This window comes from Cyrtonyx montezumae, unplaced genomic scaffold (assembly GCF_038088225.1).
Source record: "Cyrtonyx montezumae isolate F1298 unplaced genomic scaffold, pur_monq_1.0 scaffold_7, whole genome shotgun sequence".
Classification (NCBI taxonomy): domain Eukaryota; kingdom Metazoa; phylum Chordata; class Aves; order Galliformes; family Odontophoridae; genus Cyrtonyx; species Cyrtonyx montezumae.
The window spans coordinates 18,366,762-18,388,250 of record NW_027072078.1 but is presented as its reverse complement, the minus strand read 5'-3'; the positions used below and the strand labels follow the sequence as shown (position 1 = coordinate 18,388,250).

The 21,489-nt window shown below is 40.6% G+C and overlaps 1 protein-coding gene across 2 annotated transcripts in view; it reads left to right on the top strand.

Annotated features, from left to right (window-relative positions):
- Positions 1–1,675: 1,675 nt before the first annotated feature.
- CERS6 (ceramide synthase 6) overlaps positions 1,676–21,489 on the top strand; it is a 104,642-nt gene continuing 84,828 nt past the window's right edge. For both annotated transcript variants that reach the window (XM_065750957.1, XM_065750956.1), the window contains exon 1: positions 1,676–1,864. In XM_065750957.1, the coding sequence (XP_065607029.1) occupies positions 1,695–1,864 (170 nt within the window). In that variant the 5' untranslated portion in view covers positions 1,676–1,694. The remainder of the gene's footprint in view (positions 1,865–21,489) is intronic.

The following is a 21,489-nucleotide window of genomic DNA, read 5'->3' as shown; positions in this document are numbered from 1 at the left end:
GAATCATGATTTGTAGGTAAAGAATGCTGCATTAGGGGCATGCAACTCCCACTGTCAGTTTCTCTCCAAGCTGAAATCAGCAAAGGCCTGATTTTTAGAAAACTGCTCATGCCAGGGACTCCCAACAGGATCCCAATACAATTATGCATGGGCCTGGAGCCAACAGGGCTTGGAACTTTGTGAAGGCTCAGGTGGGCACTGGTGGTGAGCACCACAGCTAAGCATGAGAAGGGTCAGATAGGTCTGACCAGTGCTACATTCCACGCTTTTTTCAGATGGTTTGAATGACTGGGTGTCCATGAAGCAGCCTCCAGCTACCAGCTCTTTTCTCTTTGCCCTGGAAGGGACCACTGGAAACTTCACAGATGCTTGGTCTGTTGGCTCAGCAATAAGCCAAAAACATCCAGTAGTAGATTCACCTGGTTGACTCCTCAGCCATCTTGCCAAAGCATCCCCTGAAACGTTTCCATGATGTCCTGGATGGAAATTCTCACCATATATAAAAATGACAAATTTTGTTACAACTATAGTGTTTTTCACTGTATCACTGTGCTGTGTGTTTACCTTAGAATTTTCTTCAGCACAGAACTGTCAGCACACAGATGAGGATCTATGTAGTTAGTTTTTCAGGAAAGACAAGCAGAGCCAGCAGAAAAATAAATAAATAAAGAACAAGCTGGCAGCAAACCTCCAAGTAGGATGATAAAATTCTAGAGTGTGTCTTGCAAAACAGTCAGCTTCTCTTGGTGTTCAGTAGCCAGCTGGAGGGTGTGATGACACGGGAGAAAATTGAGACCAACCAACCAAAAGGGGAGGCAGGGCAGAAAAGGGGATGGCACGGGAGCAGTGTACCTATGACTTGAAGTAAGCTTGTCTGTGCCTAGACCACTAAGTCTATAGGCCAGAGGCCACAACAGCACTTAAAACTGTTGACACCTGGTTTACATCTTTTCTGTGAAATCTAGTGGATACAACTGTAATTTGCCTTGTACACGGTGTATAAGCTAGGACCAGGCTGTAAGATAACAAAGTCACAAGCCACATAAATTCCAAAATACTTTATCTGGGAATAGAAAGCTATAATCCTCACCTCATATTTACTTCTACCGAGGGGTGCACTCCAAATACCCGTCCGTGCCTCATTTACTCCCGTTTGGTGTACGGAGTTAAGTCGGGAGGCGTTTCAGCGGGTTCTTTCAGCTAGGACTCCCACCTTCAGTCCGGCTAAGTACCAGAGGGCAACAGTCGTGGGTACCGCTAAGGGCGGGGGCTCCCTCAGTAGACACGAATACTCCGAGTTCAGAAGGGCTTTACGCGCTACCGCCCCAGGTTCTCCGCGAGCCTCGGGGCTTCTCGTGAGGTGGAAGGGGCGGGGGAAAGTCTGCCGCGGGCAGCCGGCGGGGCTGGCCTCGAGCAGCTTCTGACTGCCGCGCACCGCGCAACGGCGGCCGGCGGGGAGCGGGCGAGAGCCAATGGGGGCCGGCGCGGCCGAGTGACAGGCGGGGCGGCCGCTACACCCGCCGGGCGGTCGGGGCGGGGAGCCGGCATCGCCGCTCGGCAGCAGCATCTGCGGGGTTGACACGCGCCTGCATCCTCCTCTCTCCCCCGGCAGCCGCGGCGAGAGAGGCCGGCGGGCGGAGCGGAACGGAGCGGAACGGAGCGGAGCGGGGGGCGCCGCGACAGACAAAGCAAAGATGGCAGGGATCCTCGCCTGGTTCTGGAACGAGCGGTTCTGGCTGCCGCACAACGTCACCTGGGCCGACCTGCAGAGCACGGAGGAAGCCTCTTTCCCGCAGGCGGAGGACCTCTACCTCGCCTTCCCGCTGGCCTTCTGCATCTTCATGATCCGCCTGCTCTTCGAAAGGTAACGCGGCGCCCCGGGCAGCGCGGGGCTGAGCGGCCGCTGGCCGAGGGGCCGCTTCGGGTCCTCCTCCCCCTGCCTCGCCGCGCCCCGTCGCTCGGTCACGTAGCTGCACCGATGCGGGCGGGTCGGGGGGCCGCCCGGCGGGGGTCTGCAGCTCGCGCCGCCGCCCGGCGCGGGCGCTAGGAGGCGAGGTCGCCCCAGGAACGGGCCCGGCCCTCCACCTGCGGCCCCGCGGCGGGAGAAGGGCCCTCGGGTACCCGCGTGGGCCGGGCCCTGCGAGCTGCTTCCCACCGGCCGCGTCCCCGGCCTCGCATCCTGCGTCGAGCGAGAAGCCGTCCCGAAAGGAGAGTTCGCCGGAGGGCTCCCGCGGGAGGGCTGGGCTGCGGGAACGAGCCGCTCGCAGCTCTGCGAGCAGCGCGGGGTTACTGCGGGACCGGGCTCGTCCTCGGCTCCGCTGCCGCGGGCTCTGCGCGCGCGGCGGTTTAAACCTGGGCGCCAGGTGCGCCCGCGCGGCGTAACGGTCAGCGCGCGCCTGAGCTGGGGGAGCGGGGGCGGCACGCGCTCTGCCCCGTGTGGCGGCAGCGGCGGTTACTGCGTCCCACAGACGGCTGTCGCGGCGCGTTAGCCGCTGGGAAACAGCCGATCCGTGAGATAGAGCGCTGCCTCTCGAGCGTTCCCCTGCCCTTGTCAGGTTATGGTGCCGAGCTGTCTGGTCGCTGGAGAACGCAGCTGTTTTCGTCGCTCAGGTGAGAGGGGCAGTAGGAGTAACAAGCTGCCACCAGCTGTCCTTAACTAACGTGTGGCGTCTACAGATTGAAAAGACGAGGAAAGTCGTGGGCTGACTGAGCTGATTTAACACTTATCCAGAACCTAGCGCTGCGATAGAATTGCCGTTTGAGTGCCAGGCGTCGTTTAGATAATGCCAAGTCATTTACTTTTTTCTTTCGCTTCGATGTGAGAGTAGGCTCGGGCTCCACGCGGCTGTGACTTCTGAGGCGCAGCGCTGCGCTAAAGCAATCCGAGCAGAAAGCGGCGGACCCGCGCCAGCAGGATTGTCTCTGAATGATGGGTCGTTGCTTATCAGTGCTCATTTGGCAGTTTTTTCACCAGACCTCTGTGCTTTGCTTGTGGGGAACAGCCAATAATGCCTTGTGCTCAGCATTAGCAAAAGGCTTGCAGTTATCTTGGTCGGTATAGCATTCTGAGATCTGGAAAGGACAAGAGTGGGATATCTGAATTGATAATTCATTTTTCCATGTAATAAAACAGCTGCTTTTTTTTTCTTCTTCCAAAACTCGTGTGTTGATAACTGCTGTTGCACGCACTACATCAAGGAACAGGTTTCTGCAGGTCTGTTCGCTGATTTTGCAACTGAATCACTTAAAGAACAAATACAAATAGATGCTGTAATACATCTTAACAAGTTCCATGCATACTTTCAGTCTGTGCTGTACTGAAGTAATTGTAACATGAGTGCATCTTCTCCTTTCTTTTTTAATATACTTAGAATAGGTGCTCTTGTAATTCTTGATATTGATGGCAAGCAGCCACACGGTGATAAGAATCTCATTAAGTGTTTTATATTTATTATTTTCAAACTGCTTCACAGTACCTGGCTGCTTGAGCAGTGTGGTTTTATTTCCCTTGTTGAAAAGGATGACCAACTTCCCAGATCTTAACAGCAGTAAGAAACACGCTTCAGGTGTGCCTTTGCTTGCAAAATTCTTCATGTCTGTGGGATAATAACTGTCATGCAAAAGGTTAAAAATTGACTTTTTATGTATATATAAAATATGCATATATATATACACACATTTTTGTTACATATTCATATGTGCAACAGTAAACAAAGAACTTGAAAATTTTGTTCTATGTATATTCACCTATTGTTAATGGAATTAACCTACTAGTTATTTGGTGTGGTATTTTGGTCTGTTTGATGAATCAAATGGCAAAGTCGAGAAAAGAATGCTTCTGAAATTGTGTATATATATTGTTTCCCTTTGAAAGAAACCACTTTTCATGATTTCCCTATCCAGTCATCCTTGACCCACACTCAAGAAGAAGAGTAGATTATAACGGTAAATGTACCCTCCGGTAGTTGGATCTGATGATGATTAGTGCTTTAGAAATAAGCTTTGCTCTAAGATGTAATCTCATAACTATACGATTTAGAGGCTTTACCTGATGAGGTAGTTATGGGTGAGGTGCTAAAATACCTTGACAGCCTTTTCTTTTTTCCTTTCCTTCTCATTTATCTTTTTCTTTAAATGCCATGTACATTTTAGAAACTATAACTAAGCACAATTATAATGTTACCTAGTAATTTGGAAGATGACTTTAGATCAGTATTGCATCAGGAGCATATTTCATCATAGCATCCATCAATTTGGTGTTGTTTTGTTGTTGGGTTTGTTTTTTGTTGTTGTTTGCTTGTCTGCTGATTTTTTTGGTTTTGCTAAGACGTGTTAGCAATTATGGATCCTCTTTTAAGCTGTCTAACACTTTCAGCTCTAAGGAAATAACATAAATGCTTATTAAAACTGCTCTCAGTCCTTTCTAGTTCTGAAGTAGGCAAGACAAGTTAAGGCTGACTTGAAGCTGGTCTTACTAATAGCATAGTGTTGTAGTTTTTGTTGGCCTAAAAAGATAAAGTTCCATCTGTCATTCTGAGCAAAATACATTTTTTCTTCTTTTATGTGATCCCATACATTTTCTACTGAGAAGCAGCAGCTCTGCCTATCCCTTCAAGCCTGTCCTCTGTGAGAGGCACATATGAAAATAATGTTTGGTTAGCTGTAAATATTGTCTGGCTCAAAATGCGAGGGTTACACACTTATCCTTTAGAACCATCTCTCTAATGGATAGAAATTGGCTGAGTTCTCCAGATGTGCTAACTAAACATGTTTCTGATGTGGTCCAACAATCTTATGTCTGAGTCAAGTAATGTTTCTCAGGGCTTTCTTTATACCTGGCTAATGTTCTCAAGATTCTTGTGTCTCGTCTTTGCACAGTAGTTGTAATATGCTTTCTGTTGCCTTAAAAGCAACAGCTTGAGCTCAGATCAGATGGGGGTAGCTCTATAATTCACTAATCTGAGTTTACGATTCCTTTGTTGTCCTCTGGTGTCAGTGTCTACAGATTGTTTCTTAAAAGTGAAGCTGAGCTTCCTAGCTGATGTAATAGCTTGATGTGGTCAGGTATAGCTTGACTGTAAGGAGCAGTCCTCCAGCAGCAGTGATTTAAGCTGATTCAGACTTGTAGTTTATGATCAGTTGGATCAATATACTCTAGATGTTAAGCATATGGAAATTCATGACTTTTGTTTAACGTTTTGCTTTTATAATGGTAGTTCAGTCTCAAAGTTAACTTCATCTGACTCGCATTTATTTCAGTGCTGTATAATTCCTAGTGAGTCAGGGTGATGTGATATAATGAGCGTGTGTGTGTATTTATATATATAAAATTGTCAAAATTAATTCAGGTGGCAAATTCTTAAAGCATTGCCAATGTCTCTGGTACATGGTGTATGTATATTTGATCTAAAATTGATCTAATATTGATTTGAAATAAGTGTATATTATACACTGTTAATCCATTTCTCTGTGCTTCTTTCAGTTTAGAAGGCTTATAATAGGCTTCTGCCATTTATTTTTGTTTATGTAACCAGTTTTTTCTTCCTAGGGTTAGTGTTTGGTTTTCAGTCACTAAAACAAGTAGATATCTCACAGGAAAATTATTGCTTCTACCTGGAGAGCTAGTATATGTCTGACATGGCATGGATGGAGCTCTGCCTTGCCAGTTCTGACCAGCACAGTGTAGCTCACCTACCTCATGTGTGACTGTTGGCTGGTGTGCCCCTTCTGTTGCTTGGAAGAAAACATATGTTTGTGTTTACATTTAAGCTCGGCATATTCCTTTAAAAGAAAGCAGAGTGGAGAAAATTGGTACTATTTGAGTGCCTTCTGTAAAGGGCCATTTATAGGTGAACATTTGTTCCAATCTCAAAATTAGGAGTTAAATTTCAGATATGCATTGAATTCCTGGAGAGAATACCATTAAAACCAATTTCTAAAATGTACAGGTGACAAAAGTACAACCACCAAACCACAGTTCATCTTAGGGTAGGGTTTCAGTGAGGAGTTACTAGAGAATGCTGGGAGCTTATTACTTGCACACAGCTGTTATTAGTGGTGTTTTGTCTGATTACAGGTTCCTGCTACTGTTAGCAACTTCCTTTCAGTTCTCAGCTGGGTTCTTATAACAGTACTGTTTGATCCAAATTGCCTGTGGCTCTTTCTGTTGCTCATATTTCTGCCTCTGTCACTGATTAACATGCATTTGCTAAGAATTTCTTCTTGAAAAAGAAGAGCTGCTAATACTTTGCTCTTTTTCAGCCTGGAGAAGAGAAGGCTCGAGGAGACCTGATAGCAGCCTTTCAGTATCTAAAGGAGGGCTATAAGAAAGAAGGGGACTGACTCTTTAGCAATGTCTGTTGTGAAAGGACAATGGGAAATGGTTTCAAACCTAAAGATGGGTGATTTAGATTGGATACAAGGAAGAATTTTTTTACAATAAGGGCGGTGAGGCACTGGAGCAGCTTGCCCACAGATGTGGTGGAAGCCCTGTCCCTGGAGACATTTAAAGTCAGGCTGGACCAGGCTCTGAGCAACCTGATTTAGATATGCATGCCTCTATTCATCACAAGGGAGCTGGAGTTAGAAGAACTTTAAAGGTGTTTTCCAACTCAAAAGATTCTATGATTTTAGAACTGCAGACCAGTTTCTTATAAGTCCATAGAAATTAAGTGGTATATTAACATTTGGGGAAATCTGTTCCCTTGACTATTACTGCTGCTTGTCAGCAGGGTGAAGAAAATGGGGGTGCCTGAGTCGACCAGTGCTTGCTTGACCATTTTGTGTATTGCATTTTTTCATAACAGTCAAAAATTAATCCGTGTTCACAGTGATTTTGACAGCTTTGGGATTTCTGTGCCTTTCTTGAGTTTGTCGTGAACATTTGGCAAGAAAGTTAAATTTACATGTAGCTTTCATAAGCAAAGTAACCTGAGGTAACACTCAGTAGTAGTCTTAAGCCTGTAATTGGCACCTTACAAACAGTCAAATGCCTTTGAGGTGTTATCAACAGTTCTTTGGAACTGTTCATCTAACATTGTGATCACTTTGTAATCTTCTGTAGCAGTGACTCCCTTCACTTGTTTAAAGAATTATTAGATGTGGGAAAGCCAGCAGGGATAGGCATCCAAATGAAGGAAGGGAAGAGGAATACATGGGTTTCTGATCAATTGATAGAGCAGGAATTGCTAACATTTTGTTCAAAGGTGAGCAAAGTTTCCGGTAGTTGGATGGTCTGAGTTCTGTTATCCATTGCAAAGAAGTCTTCAGTCCATGATGTCAAGTTGCAGCCTTCAGTAAGGATCATCTGGCAGTCATTGATTTCTCACAGGGATGATACCTTTCCTGTTATTCTATGTAGTAAAAGTGGTAACAGAGCTGGGAGAGTTGAAGTATTGATCACAGCCAGCTGTCATTTTTAGAGTTGATTTTCATAATGCTGATGGACCCGTGACACAAAGCTATGATTTCCTTACCAGAGCAGAGAGTGAAATATAATGATGCTTTTTCCTGCATAGTTAATATATCTCAGTCTCAAGTTTTTCCTTTTGTAAACTTCTATAGTGCTGAGCAATAGTGAAGGCTCATGCAGCTGTTACTGATGTCTGATCATTGAATTTTAACTCTCAAGTTAGTTGTCTGTATAACTAAGAAAATCTGAGAGCTGTAAAGAAGCATAATATCCCACTAGATCTGTTGTATGTTATATAGAATGCAAGATACTTGCATATTTATAAATCAGCTCTTAATGCAAGTTATCTTTTGAATAGGAAAGAACAGAATTCTGAAACTCTCCTAATTACCCTGTATTAATGAAATATCTTTTAGGTTCTCTTAACTAAACCTCATTTTAATATTACAAATGTTGTGCCTTAATGCTTGGTGTGAAATGATAAAAAGCCATCTTTGCATTCCCTGGTCACACTAGAATGATTAAAGGAAATATGTCTAAACCACTTACATTTTCCCTCATTTTCCCTATGTGAGCTTAGTAAAAGCATCCTTTTAACAGCACCTACTCTGTCTTGGTTTCCCTTGCAGAGAATCAGGGGGTAGAAGGGAGGAACCTACAGTACTTTAAAAATAAATAAGTCACTCTCACTGACATTACTCTAGACTAGTTACTCTAGTGCAAAAAAACCCACAAACCCATAGGTTGGACCCCAGGTAAGCATTCACTAGCATAAGATTTTAGATTTCTGAGGCTGTTTCTGCATTCGTGCATGCAGTATTATTTGTTTATCCTTCATAACAAGCAAGTTGCTATATTTTTAACATCAGTGAAGTGACCAGGAGAAAGAAGTTGTTTTTATTTATTGTATTTGATGCGATGACACCTGCCTATTTCCCATTCTCTGAGATAAAGTTTACTTGTGCAAGCAGTGCGAAAGGAAAACAAAACCAAAAAAGCTCAATAGAAATGAGGCTGAAATCCTTCCTTTGGAATTTGCACTCCTTTCTTCCTTCTGGTATTGACAGTGTTCAATTCTGAGAGACTTGTATACATAATTTCCACTGGATCTGTCACTTACCATGTCCCTGGGACTTTCATCTTTACTGAGAAGAAAGTGGAAGTGGGGGCCACTCTCTACTTTGCTACGGTGTTTGGCATTGTTTAGTCTGGGCCTTATTTTTGAAAGATGTTTTTTCACTGTCTACGTAGCTGTAGACAAATTGTTGTGCTGTCTAGCAAGACAAACTTAGATGGCAGTGGGCTTCTGACTCACTGCCCTATAGGGAAGAAATGTGCTCAGTCGGGGAGCTGGAGGGCTCCAGCGTCTGGAGCTGACTCTGGGCATTGCTGTAGCAGATCAGACCAGTGTGTCATCAAGACTAGAATCCTTGTTGCAACTGGTGAGACCAGTTGCTTCTGTTGAAAACAAAATTTAAGCTAAAGATGAATCTTCTGATTACACACAACTGTATATAAAGGTTATGAGTAGGAATGTGCCTGTTGACAATCTTTTCTGTAGTTGTTCAGTAGATTTTCCTGAACTTCCTGCTGTTTACCACTAATTGTCCAAAATGTGCATCTGAACAAGATTATCAGATCCAATTGGTTGTATTTATACCTCTTATAGATGGTTTGTTGGAAATAAGCCTTTGGGGAAAAGAGAGGCAAGTGGTTAGACTCAGGTGGGAAGATGTTTTGTATGTATTAAAACAAGAATTGGATGGTAATTGTGCGACTGATACTTATCTATCAACTTTTCCCACGCACCTAATATGAGAAAAGGGAGAGAACTGATATGATAACAGAATAGCTTGAAAATATGAAAATTTCCAAAGCCAAATGTTCCCTGGGATTACAACATCCCTTGTGCTAAATTAATTTTGCAGTGATTGCGTTGACATGATTATGACAAGTTGAACCACAAATGGAGTCTTGGGAATAACAAGTTGAATGTATGCCAGAAATATACGAAAAGATTTCTGGGTTGCATTGGGAAGAGTGTAACGAGGAGAGTGAGGAAAGTGGTGATCCCCTGGTACTTAGCACTGGTGAGGATGTCTGTAGTGCTGAGTGGTTTTGGTTTCCCTGTATGAGATGTGAATGGGAGTGAGGCCAACAGAGGACCACTGGAGCTTCTGATGTATCAGGAGAGACTGGGAGAGTTGCACCTGCTTAGCCTCGAGAAGAGACTGTTTTGGACGGATTGTATCAGCTTGTACAAATACTTGATAAGGAGGGTCAAGAAAACAGAGCCAGACTATTTGCTAGGGCAGGAAGGTCAACATGCAACTGAAACGCAGGAAATTCTCTTTAAACATAAGAATAACTGTTTCTGGGATGGTGGTCAAACACTGGGACAGAGTTGTGGAGTTTCCATCTTTAAAGATACTCAAACAACTGGATAAATCTCTGAGCAACCTGCTCTAGTTTACTTTGTTGTGAGCAGGGGCAGTGAAGTTGGTGATCTCCAGAAGTCCCTTCCATTTGTAGCGAATACTGTGAAATCACTGATGTGCTAAATGGCATGTTTTCACAATGCGGGACTCAAGGTGGCACATGGGAGGCCAATTATGTGTGAAGTTGATAAACAGTAGTAGAAATCTGAAATAGGTGAGGATTAGTTTGAAGTTCAGTGTGAGTCTACAAAAGAGAATTAATTTGGGTGGAGCACACCACATTTGATAGATGTGGATTTTCTGATTGCCATGGAATGGCTTTCTTGATCGTTTTTATTGTAGTCTGTCATGTGAGCAGACAGGAAGTAAACCAAGAAATATATTTAGATGATCTGTTCCTAAGAAAGTAATTAACTTGTGGGTACCCTAAATGAAATCTGAGTTGCTATGTTATAAACACCTTCTCTTCCCTTCTAGGATCAGTATTTCGTGTTTCCTATAGCACTAAGTGTGATTATAGCAGGCAATTTTGAGGATAGTTTCATTTTTGTTCCTCATAAGTTGATTCTTCTCCACATCATAATTTCTTCAGGATAATTTTGTTCTCAAAAAATTTATAAAAAGGGATACTTCAGAAGACAGAGTACTCTCATGTTCCCCGTTAAGAGGGAATGGTGGTCATGTGTTACTGGAAAAAACTTTTATTGCTTTTCTGTTCTGGAAAATAGTATTAAATCAGCTTTAGACAAAGACTGGGAGAAACTAGTCTTTAGTTCCACATAGCTAGTTCCCTATATAGGCAACATATTTAAATTTCAGATGTATATGTATACGACATGAAGGAATGTATAAACTGCTTTAACATTGTGTCACTCTGATGTAATACTTCTTTTTTTGCTACTTTTTTATTTAATGTTTTTTAAATAACATCATTAAGAGAAGATAAGGAATGTTGACTGGTCTAGAAAAATGAGAGATTCCAAAATGTGATTTGTTGAAGCAGTTTGACATTTTATAGAAGAAACATGCTCAATATCCTAGTTAATTAATGGGACATTACATTAATGTGTGATCGTGAACCTGGAATTGTTATTTTCTAGGGCATTTATGAGAAATATGACAAATATTTGATTTTCTTCCTGTTTGGAATGAAATAGAAATTTAGAAATGTCAAGATTTGTTCAGAAGCAGATGTCCTTACTTCAGCCAGCAGATCAGTGAGTCTGGTTACAGGACAGTGTAGTGTAAAAAATTGAGATCTCTATGGCATTGCTAGCCTCCAGAAACATACGTTCTTGACCAATTCTTAATTTTAGACTTATTCAGCCTATAAATATATATGTATAAACGTTACCAAGAATATAGAAGTAAATAAAGATAAAAGCAAACCTCTTAACCTCTTTCTGTTTTCTTTCCTTATTGGAATAATTTAGGTGTAATTCTAGAGAGGTTTAAAGCTTTAAATACTAATAGCAAATCTCTCAGAGTAACATGGCTGCAAGAAAACTGCATTATATTGAAGCATTGGCTTTTTGTGTTTTTAAATACATTGTAGCTAAATATTTTTCCATTTTCTAGAGGGTGTGATTAGTGATGTATGTCTCCAAACAGCCATTGCACCTTTGAAGCACCAGGGCTATATTAATATAGTGACAAAATTTAAGATTTTGATTCTTTCAGATCTTCTACAGAACCTGAGTGTTAAAAGTTAAAAAAGAATTCATTCTTTCAGGGCAAAACATATGATTCCTTACACTTTTTAACTCTTTCTTGGACGTCTCATCTTACAGCTGTATCTCTAGTCTCAGAACAAATTTCCCTTGCTTTTCCTTCTTATCTTAGAATTGAGGTTTATCCAGGTATTTGTTTTGCATCTTTCCAACCTTTTTCTCCTCCTTCATGCCTATTAAATGTTCTCTGTCCTACAGCTGCTCCCTTCTTATTCTTTCTTCCTATCCATCCTCTTCTTGTTGTTTTTTCTTTCTCTGAGCAAAAGCTGTCCACCTGTGGCTTTTGTGCTGTTAGAGTGTGTAACAACCTAATCATTCAGTTTCCACTCCACCTTCACTGAAGGTCAGTATTAAGAGCATTGTAGACTCCTAAGATAGGTTCTAAAATGATTTTTAAATATAAAAGCCTGAATAGAGTGAGTGCAGTAGTGTGTAGGAAGACAGGTTTGGATTGAGGGAGGACTTAAAGCTGATTTTAATTTTGTCAAGCATATATTCATCAATTTTGTTGCAAAATCATCAAAGCATTTATTTTCTTGTATCACTTTTAATATGAAGAGTTCATTAATTTTGTAAACCCGTTTTATGTGCGTGAGCTGAGCTTTGTCAGACAGCCTTAAGATTATTTGCGTACTAGGCAGATCTGCTGTGGAAATCAGTTTGTTCAAGAATGGTCAGGCTGATTTATGCCAGTTGGGGGATGCATATTACTCTTGTGTATGATTTATTTACTCACAGATATCCCAAATCTGATCGTCTGCCAATATAATTTAGGAATTAACTTCCACGGTGTTCAGATGTTACACTGTTGTGTAACTTCTGTGGAAGATCAGAAATTGTGTCATTATTTAAAGATCTGCATAGTTGTTTTTGTTTTTTGAAGCAGAAGCCACTTGAGCTCTACATGCAGATAGAAATAATGGTAATCATATGTTTGTATGTTCTTTTGTTGTTGTTGTGGGTTTATAAGTTCATGTTTTTGCTTTTTTGACTAATTGCTATGCTTCACTCCCTCTACCCATCATTTTTCCAGGGCTGGTAATAACATTGCACCACCAGAGCATTGTTCTGTCTACTAACCTCACCTGCAGAAGATCCATTTAGTCGACATTAACTCGATAGTGTTATGATTCCCCCCCCCCCCTCTTTTTTTTTTTTCTCCTGCAAGCCTCTGCTCTTGCATAGCATTAGGTGACCAGTCAGCCAACAGGATCATGTGATAGCCTTGCTTTTCTTCCCCTTGCCCCTTTGAAGAGTATTGCTAACGCTGACAGTACGCTTCAAGTCTGCAACTTAATGACAGACTGTGAAGCAGTACCTTATCAACAGCTTTCCCCATGTCCTGCCCCAGGTCTGCTCTTTCACAAAGCTGCTTTGCAGGTGAGAGGTTTGTCAGATACAACTGTGGTGGTAGTAGTGGTTGTAAGTTCTGTCAACTCCTGGAAAGAATATCCCAGTGTTCCCCTAACAAGGACTGGCAGTCCTGCAGGGTGTTTGCATCTTGTTCAGAACTGTGCTGGCAATTGTGTTGCAACTGCATTGCACGGGCGAAGTGGTAATGTAAGGATCTATTAAGAAGGTACACACAAAAAGAAACAGTGCCCTCCTTAATGATGATGTCTGTGTCATACATGTGGCAGTGTTATTTTGAGAGTAAACTAAGTATGTGTGCATATGTATTATTAAATAGGTTATAATTATGTCTTCCAAAACCATCTCAAATCTTACACACCTTACAGCAAGGTGCTCTTTCTGTCTTGTCTGCTACTGTTGCAGGTATGTTAAATGATGTAAAGAATCTTGAGTGAATATGTTTACATGATGAAGAGAAAAAAATGGAACGCATTGTCTAGATCCACCTTGGATTTTCTCATATTTTACTTTAATCAGGCTCTCTTCAGGCTTTCTTCTCTCTTGACAAATGTCACCCTGCAGCTGTGATCACTTCACACGTAAACAGGTATTGACCTCAAAGATTAAACACAGGAGTGAGCTCTGCATCCTCCAGAGCCTCCCCAGCTCAAGCCTGTGGGACAGAACTTCTCACTTGTAAAATAGTTTTGTGTTGCTAAATGAGAGCCATCACAAATAGCAAATAAAAAAAATAATAATAAATCAGCACTGTAATGCAGGGTGACCCATTTTGCTGAATTTTTGAAAAAAAAGATTCCCTTTGACCTGGTAACAGAATATAAGAAGTTACTATTTACCAAGTTACTCTCTTCAAGTTCTTGTAAATTTAATGAAGGACTTAGTTTACTCTTTGGCGTTGTTTATGATGTGGTAAACTTAGTGCAGTGTACTTTGGCACTCAGCTCATGTTTTTAGGTTTAGATCTCGATTCTTCAGCTGGATTATTTTTAATATAAATGAAATAGTGATTAAATGTAATTTTTTTTCAGTCCTACTATAGTACAGGCTGAGAAACTGTAATATTCCAAAGCATCTTAAATAATGGTATTAAAATAGTAATAAAAACGAAAGTTGGAATATTTTTGCATCGTCAATAAATATTTCCAACTCAAATGACTGATCATGACAAGTCAACCCCCTCATGTGTGAGTAATGCAGAAAATTCTTGTGGAGATACAGTGCAGTGACCACATGGTTTATGGTGTGACAATCTGCTGTTCTTCAGAATTTTTACTATTCTGTTTCTCACTTGAAATTTGAGGTTTAGAGAGTTCAATACTCTCTAAATTCTTTCTCTTCTATCTAGATAAGAATAGTTAACAGGGGCTAAAGACCAGAAGTGGAACATGGCAGGAATATGGAACTGGAAGGAGCGCATGGACATCTTTTCTAGTGTGTAGGAGTAGGGAGTGGAGGTGAAAGTGAGTAAAGATGTGGACTGGGAGTGGGAGAGAGGGGAAAGCATGACCCACCTATTTGCCTGAATGTAAGAGCAAAGCAATGTAACCGATGGTACCAGTTTGTTTATTTACATCAGAAACAATGTGATATATGTTCCTAAATTCAAAGATACATGAGAACACTTGTATCCTGTGGAGAGATTTCATGTGTGTGAATAGTCTGCCTCAGTTATTGAGGGATCAGCTCTGAAAATTCTTAAGAATTGTTTATTTATTTTAAAGCCCATAATGTTTGTAACATAGAAATCCTGTTCCATCTGGAAGAGCGTTGTGTGCTCAGGCATCATTCCCACCTTCTTGCAGCATCTTTAATGAGCATGGATTACAAGTAAGAAAGAAAAGCCAGCTGGCCAACGTCACCAAAATGGTTACGAACTGGTGTCTATTTTTCTCTGCTGATGGCATCCAGAAATCTGTAATTTAGGTTTTGCAGCACCCTTGCTACTCTTTCTAAATTAATTCAATAATGAAATTCCAGATTTGGTTGAAAAATGCAGGTACTGTTATTTTTGTCAAGTCTTAGTGAAAACTTGGGTTGTCATCATTTACCAGAGCTCCAGATAGCCTTTGAGAACAGAAACACCAAAACAAAAGACAAGCAATTCTTATCAAACTTTCATTAGGGCAGTTGATTTCAATCTACAGAAATTGCAAACATTGCATTTCTGATGGCTGAACTGACTTCTCCAAGGACAGAAGAATCCCAGCTGGGCGTTAAATGAAGTGACATGCCACAATTTGTCAGTACAGCCAAGAGGAACGGGAAATCTGGAAGATGAAGGCATTGGTGAAACTGTAAGCTAGCGAACCTTTGTGAAGGAGTCAGAGAGATATTGTTATGTATGTGAAGTTATCTAAGGTGGGCTCTAGCCCTGTCTTTGAATTGGAAAGGTCTTACTACAACAGTCTACCAGATTGCTGGCAAACTGCTCTGAGGAGTGATGATTGAATTCCAAACTTTAAGAACTTTTTCAATCAGTTAGGTGAGGTTTTATTCATAGCTTCAGCTATCATAGTACATAAAAACACTTCTAAAGTCACCCTGGGAACTTAGTGTACTTCTCTGATGACTTGATTAGTACTAAAGGTTATTTTGTAGCATTAAAATAATGAAAAATAGTTCTTGCTTTGTTATACTCTAAGGAGGGATATGTGTGTGCCTGTGTGAGACAGAAATATGGTGATGCTTTCTAGTAATCCAGAACAGTTCTGATTGTCTGGATCATCCAGAAACATAAGATGTTTTCAGTAATTTATAGACATTCTAGGTATTTACTGTGGCAAGAACCCAGTTAAGGAAAAGAGCTGTTTTCTGAAAGACTGGTTGTGTATTTTCAAAATAACTGAGGCTTGAACAGGAAATCCATGGAATTTAATTTCCTTTTTGAGAAACATCTATTTAGGGAGATCTTCTGTTAAGTTCATAATTGGGATATCAGTCATAAGGTGCTTTAATGGTTCAAAAGAAGAAATCTAAACAATTGAAAAATTGTGCTTATGAGTATCTGCTGAATTATAGTGGTTTGAATTTCTTTTTAAATCAGTGCAGGAAGAATTAACTTCCAGCTCATTTTTTGTGTAAACTATAATTTTAGGTGGTAGCTTAAAAGGAAAAATGAAGTTTGCTGTTCTGCAGATATCTCTAGGGAACAGTTTTTAATTGTATAGTGGCTAATGAAATCACCTTTCTGTGAGCAAAACTGATCAAATAACCATTTTGTTTATCTATTTAATGGGATAGAAAAAATTCAGATCTCAGAACACATTTCTTATTCTTGAGTATTTAAAAATGAAAGATAAATAAAGGAAATGTCATTTAGAATAATCCAAATGATCTGTCCGACCTTCATTAAAAGAAATAATAGAAAATGAATTTTCTAATTTTTATAGAAGGAAAAGATCTTTATTAGGCCATCATGCACGAGCACTGCTTGACGAGAAGCATTGGGTATTAAAATACAGACTTCAAAACAGAGTATTTAATTTGCTTGGAGTGAGTCACAGTATATTTGATGCTGCTGCTGAACAGTGTGGTGTCCAGAATGGTTTTGGCAGTTTTCTCACAGATGTTCATTTTTGATACCTTCCTTGGTCTGTTTCCTCAAATATAGTCCCAGCACTGCTGTTTCTGTATCAGCTTTCTGATCCAGGAGGCATTAAGTATTGTTAGATTGCATTTAACATCTTATTTAGTCCAGACTCCAAGGTTCCTCCTGGGTTCAGGTCTAAGAATCCTCTTCTCTTAATATGTCACTGTCAAAACTTACCACAAACAAAAAATAAACAAAAATCAATCAAAAAACTCTCAATATTTTCCTCAATTTCCATAGCCATTTATCTGAGGTAGTAAGGAAGTAATTATTTTAAGACTTTGTGAGTTGAGGGTGGAAAATTACCCAAGACTATAAAAGTTTAATGGTGACTGCTGTAAGTATGGTCCACCTCAGTAACAAAGGCCAGATGGGGCGGGCTTAGGTGAGTTGTGTATAGTGTGGCCTTGGTTTCAGAGGTGTTTAGCCAAAGGCAAGAAGGCTAAACTTGAAGAAACATCAGAGACAAGGACTCCCCATGTGCATTCTTGCTCGGTTATATGTTCTGCTTCAAATAGATCTTGCAGGTAGTATGTTTTAGACCTGGGATTTCTGGTGAGGGAAAAAAGCGTTACTGATGCAGTAGAAACTCCACTTGAGCACCTGTACAGCGAGAAATTATGATGATTTCCATTACTTCAGGCTAAAATGGCTTGGGAATAGTCATGCATTTTGCCAGCTAGGTCTGCAAATTTCCCAGCTAGTACAGCTCACTGTTATTTCCCCTGCCCCTGTCTGGCAATGTCACGTTCTGTGGCACTTATCTGAGTGAAGGTTTGGGCACGTGGCCTGTCAAAACAGTTAGGTTGGTCATCTTTGCCTTCTTGCAGTAATTTGTCAGGCAGCATATTGTGTGTGGAGAGATGGAGTTTGACAGTGATTGGTTCTAGGAATCAGCTGATACAGAACTGCATTTCTGTTTTCTCGTTGGTTTTTTTGTTGTTGTTTTTGTTTTTTGTTTTTGTTTTTAATAATGAAACTAAGTCCCTTCTGTCCTGGATGGCCGAAAGAGAGAAATGAATAAAAATGAGTATGCTGCTGGATTTATCTGATTGGGTCCCTATGTTATATGAAGGTTTATAAAACACTAGATGCCTCTGCGACAGTGAATATACACAGCGATTTTTTTTCCCTAAAAGAAAATTATGTAAAACACACGTGGATGAATGGTAAATATAAAAACTAATATTATAGTTAGACTCTGAAAATTCAGTGTCAAAATGAGATACTTGCTAGATTTCTAAAACTGTTCACTTGCAATGTGTAGGAGATAGACTAGCAAGATTTCATTTAAGAATCCTAAGGTTAATAAAATAATAAAAATAAAAAAGCAGATGCTGATCTCCCCACAAGCACAGCAGAAGTGAAAATGCAGCAATTCCCCCATCTCTGTCTTTTTCTAACCTCTTTGCTCCTTACCTTCCTCCCTTACACACAAACATTAGGCATACCTTGCTATTTGGCTGCTAATAGACACTAGTAGCATTTGAGTACACTGGATTAGTTCTTTGTATATTGTAAAATATTCTAACAACTGAATTTTTCTCCATCTGTTGTTGCATAGATGACCCACCTGATATGTACTTGGCATAAGTAATTTGAGAATTGTGTGACAGATCTGTTGCATTCTTGTTAATTGATTTAGTCAGTAACTAATGAAAACTAAAGGGGAGGGGGTATGGGGAGGAACAGCAGTGAGATCGGCTAGCAAAAGATTTGACCTAGTTATTCCAATCCACATGGCTCTGCAGGCAGATTCAGCTCTAAACCTGCCTCTGTAGAAGTACATTTATTTTATGTATTTATTTTTTTTTTCTCTGCATGAACAGCTGTGTTTATTTTGAATGTTCAAATGTGGATGGTTACGATGTATAATTTTTTGCTACTGTATAGTGAAATGAAAATGTGTGTATGGGGAGGAGGCGAGGGAAGGCATGAGCTTCTGCTGGACTGATGTGGGTTTTGCTGCTTTCTGCTCTTCACTTCCACTCCTCCATTACTATTCTCCCCGTGTTTAATAGCCGTATGATATGAAACGCTTAATTTTTCATCCTGTCTGCAGTAATTCAAGATGTGTGAAGCCCATATTCTTATCTTTGTACAAGAGTTAGTGTGACTCTGCTTTGCATGTAAAATTAAATGAGGCTGAAAGAGATTTAAAAAGAAGTTTTCGATAATGTCTCTAAACAAGTTGTTTTGCTACCTTATTTGTATTTCTATCAAGTGATTGAGGGCTCTGCTTGGTTAAGATGTTTGTTTATTGAAAAGTAAGGGAAGTGACTTCAGTTACTGATGTTGCTCTAAACTTGTGATTATGCCATCATTTCAGCTGTTCTGCAGAGTTTTGCTTTTTGTGATCCACAGCCATAGGTACAGAGGCAGCAGTCACTCTGCTCAGGAGCCAGGCTGTGTCAGGGAAGTTTCTCTAGTGGACAGAGACTAGCATGCATGTCAAGAAAGTAACTGTCAGTAAGAGTGCTGAGAAGAGGTGTCAGCCCACTGTAGCTGCTGTGAGCACCATTCTGAAGCATTGTAGCTGTTGATCTGACACCTTCAGTCCAGCTCTGTGTGTACTGTACAGTCTTTGGACGTGGTACTTCCTCGTATATGCTGGATAGAAATGTGACGTCTGATTTGTTGTCAAGAGAAAGAAAAGTTTGATCTATAATTCTATGTAAAATTGGTAACTGTCAAGCATTCTTTGCTTGCAAAGCTTTGTTTAGTTCAAACACTGCAGATACTTAATTCATAAGTATTCTGAATGGCTTGTGATATAAGTAATATTGAAGTGCAAGGGTCTTAACTGGTTGGGCTTCTGTGAGGTTTGTAAATACTCTTTTTTCCTGAGAAAGCAGTCGGTATGGGTAAGTCTTTGCAATCAGCCTTGCAGCAATTTTACCTATATATTCTTCCACTTGGTTCCATCTCTCTTCTTTCTCTTGTAGCCAAGCATACAGTACAAGGCAGTTCTAGTTTGGCAGCACTACCCACAGCTCACCTCTGATACAGCTTGACTACAGATTGGATGTTGCTTCAGCTGGCAAACTAACACATCATCCAAATTGCCTGAGTTTTTGTTTCTCCAGACTGTCTCATTCATTCACACCAAAACACTCAATTTACTGCATTACCTAGAGCAATAGGATAAGTATTCAACACCTTTGAAAGAGTTAATACCTAATGAGGAAGCATGTGAGTTTCTCAGTGTTGCTGGGTGGGCTTTGATATTAGCAGCAAGTTAACATGTACCCAGCTTTCTGTTTTGCTGTAACCTGAGCTTGTCTGGTCAAAGCTTAATTAAAGGGCAGATTATTTATTCTTCTGACCTTTTAGTTATACTCCTAAATAAGAATGTGTTTATAACCACACCTTTTAGTTAAAAAATAAAATTCATGGTCTACTATTGGTTGTTGTGCTTTTTTTTCTAATTCTGTTTCAAAATATAATTATTACATAATTATAAATCTGATGGGCTCCTTATTTTGGTTATTAGATTCCATTTCTATTTTCTACCAGGAGGGGCTGGGTCCCCTTCCTTCGTAATGTGCTTTGATCCCAAACAGTATGCACTGTGGCTTTTTAAATAAGACAATTCTGTTGATCACAAGGAGATGAGAAGGGATGGCATCACTGAACGTGGGTAACAAATATTTGCCAGTTAAAAAGTTTTGAATAAGTGTTGTCTTACCAGTACTTCCTGTGAAAACTCTTGTGCTGAGCTGAAAATAAATAATAATGTGACTGTTTCTTTTCTGTCCCTAAAGAAGCTAAAGGGATAACTAAAGAAGCTTGCAAAGGGATACAAAGAGTAAGTGGTTTGAAAAAGACCCCAGATAGGAGATTACTTTTGTTTGCCTCATGCTGCAGCAATTTCAGTTTCTCTCTGAGCTAGTGAGCCACTGCTTGGTGCTGGGAGCTGTGTGTGGGGCTCATGGGATATGTATGTCTCCCTGCCTGGTGCTGCTAGCTGCAGCCGCTGAGGGAGCAACTGCCAAAGTGGTGTTTGGGTGATCTACAAGCAAATCCTGTTATTTGTTAATAGGATTTGTTCTTGCACTGTTTTGTCCAATCACTAATTGTTTATCATACATTAGTAGTACAATGAGACGTCTGTCAGCTTTGTTATGAGCAGCATTTTGTGTGAAAGCTTTGCTGAGCATTTGCAATGGTGGATTTTTGCTTTTTCAGCATGGAAGGCAGAAAGTGGAGGCCTAGAACAGGAAATGCTGTGCATCCTTCATTCTGGTACTCACTTGCCCCTCAAAGATGGTGAAGCTGATAGAAACTCAGCCCTTTCATCCAGAGGGCTGTGGGTCCTTCTCTCACAGGTGCAGAGCCACATTTGCCTTCCACCACTGCTTCCCTTTTCTTCCTGGAGACTGCCTCAGTGAGGTGGCAAATGAGCAGGAGGGCATTAAGAAAATTCATAAAAATTTTGAAATAAAATGAAAAGATGGAGCTGAAAAATGTGCGGGGCAGCTTGAAGCTGGTATGAATTGGTTTTGTTTGAATGTACTGAACAGCTTGCATTGTATTTAATGATGACATTAGAAACTGCTTTCCAAACAGATTGCAGAAGATGTTAGTTGGTCTGAGCTGGTTTTTTGAGAACAGTTGTTTCAGCTGTGAATGTTCTGCATAGGTATCATTTTGTTGGATGCACTTCTTTGTTGAAGTACTTCTTCCACAATAACTAATTTGTAATAATTCTTTTGAGTTAAGGATACTCTGATGTACTTTTATTAATTCGCAGAAGATGATGCTTATGTTTAAAATACCGAAAGCAGATTTTGAAAGTAGAATATATGTGAAATTCTGTGATGGCTTTGTTTGAGCCTCTCCTCTCCCGACCAGGTTCAATCTATCTGAAGTTTGAATGGTTTTACGTTTTCAGGTCATCTCAATCCTTTGTCAGGACAAAACAGACAAAATTATTTATTGTATAGT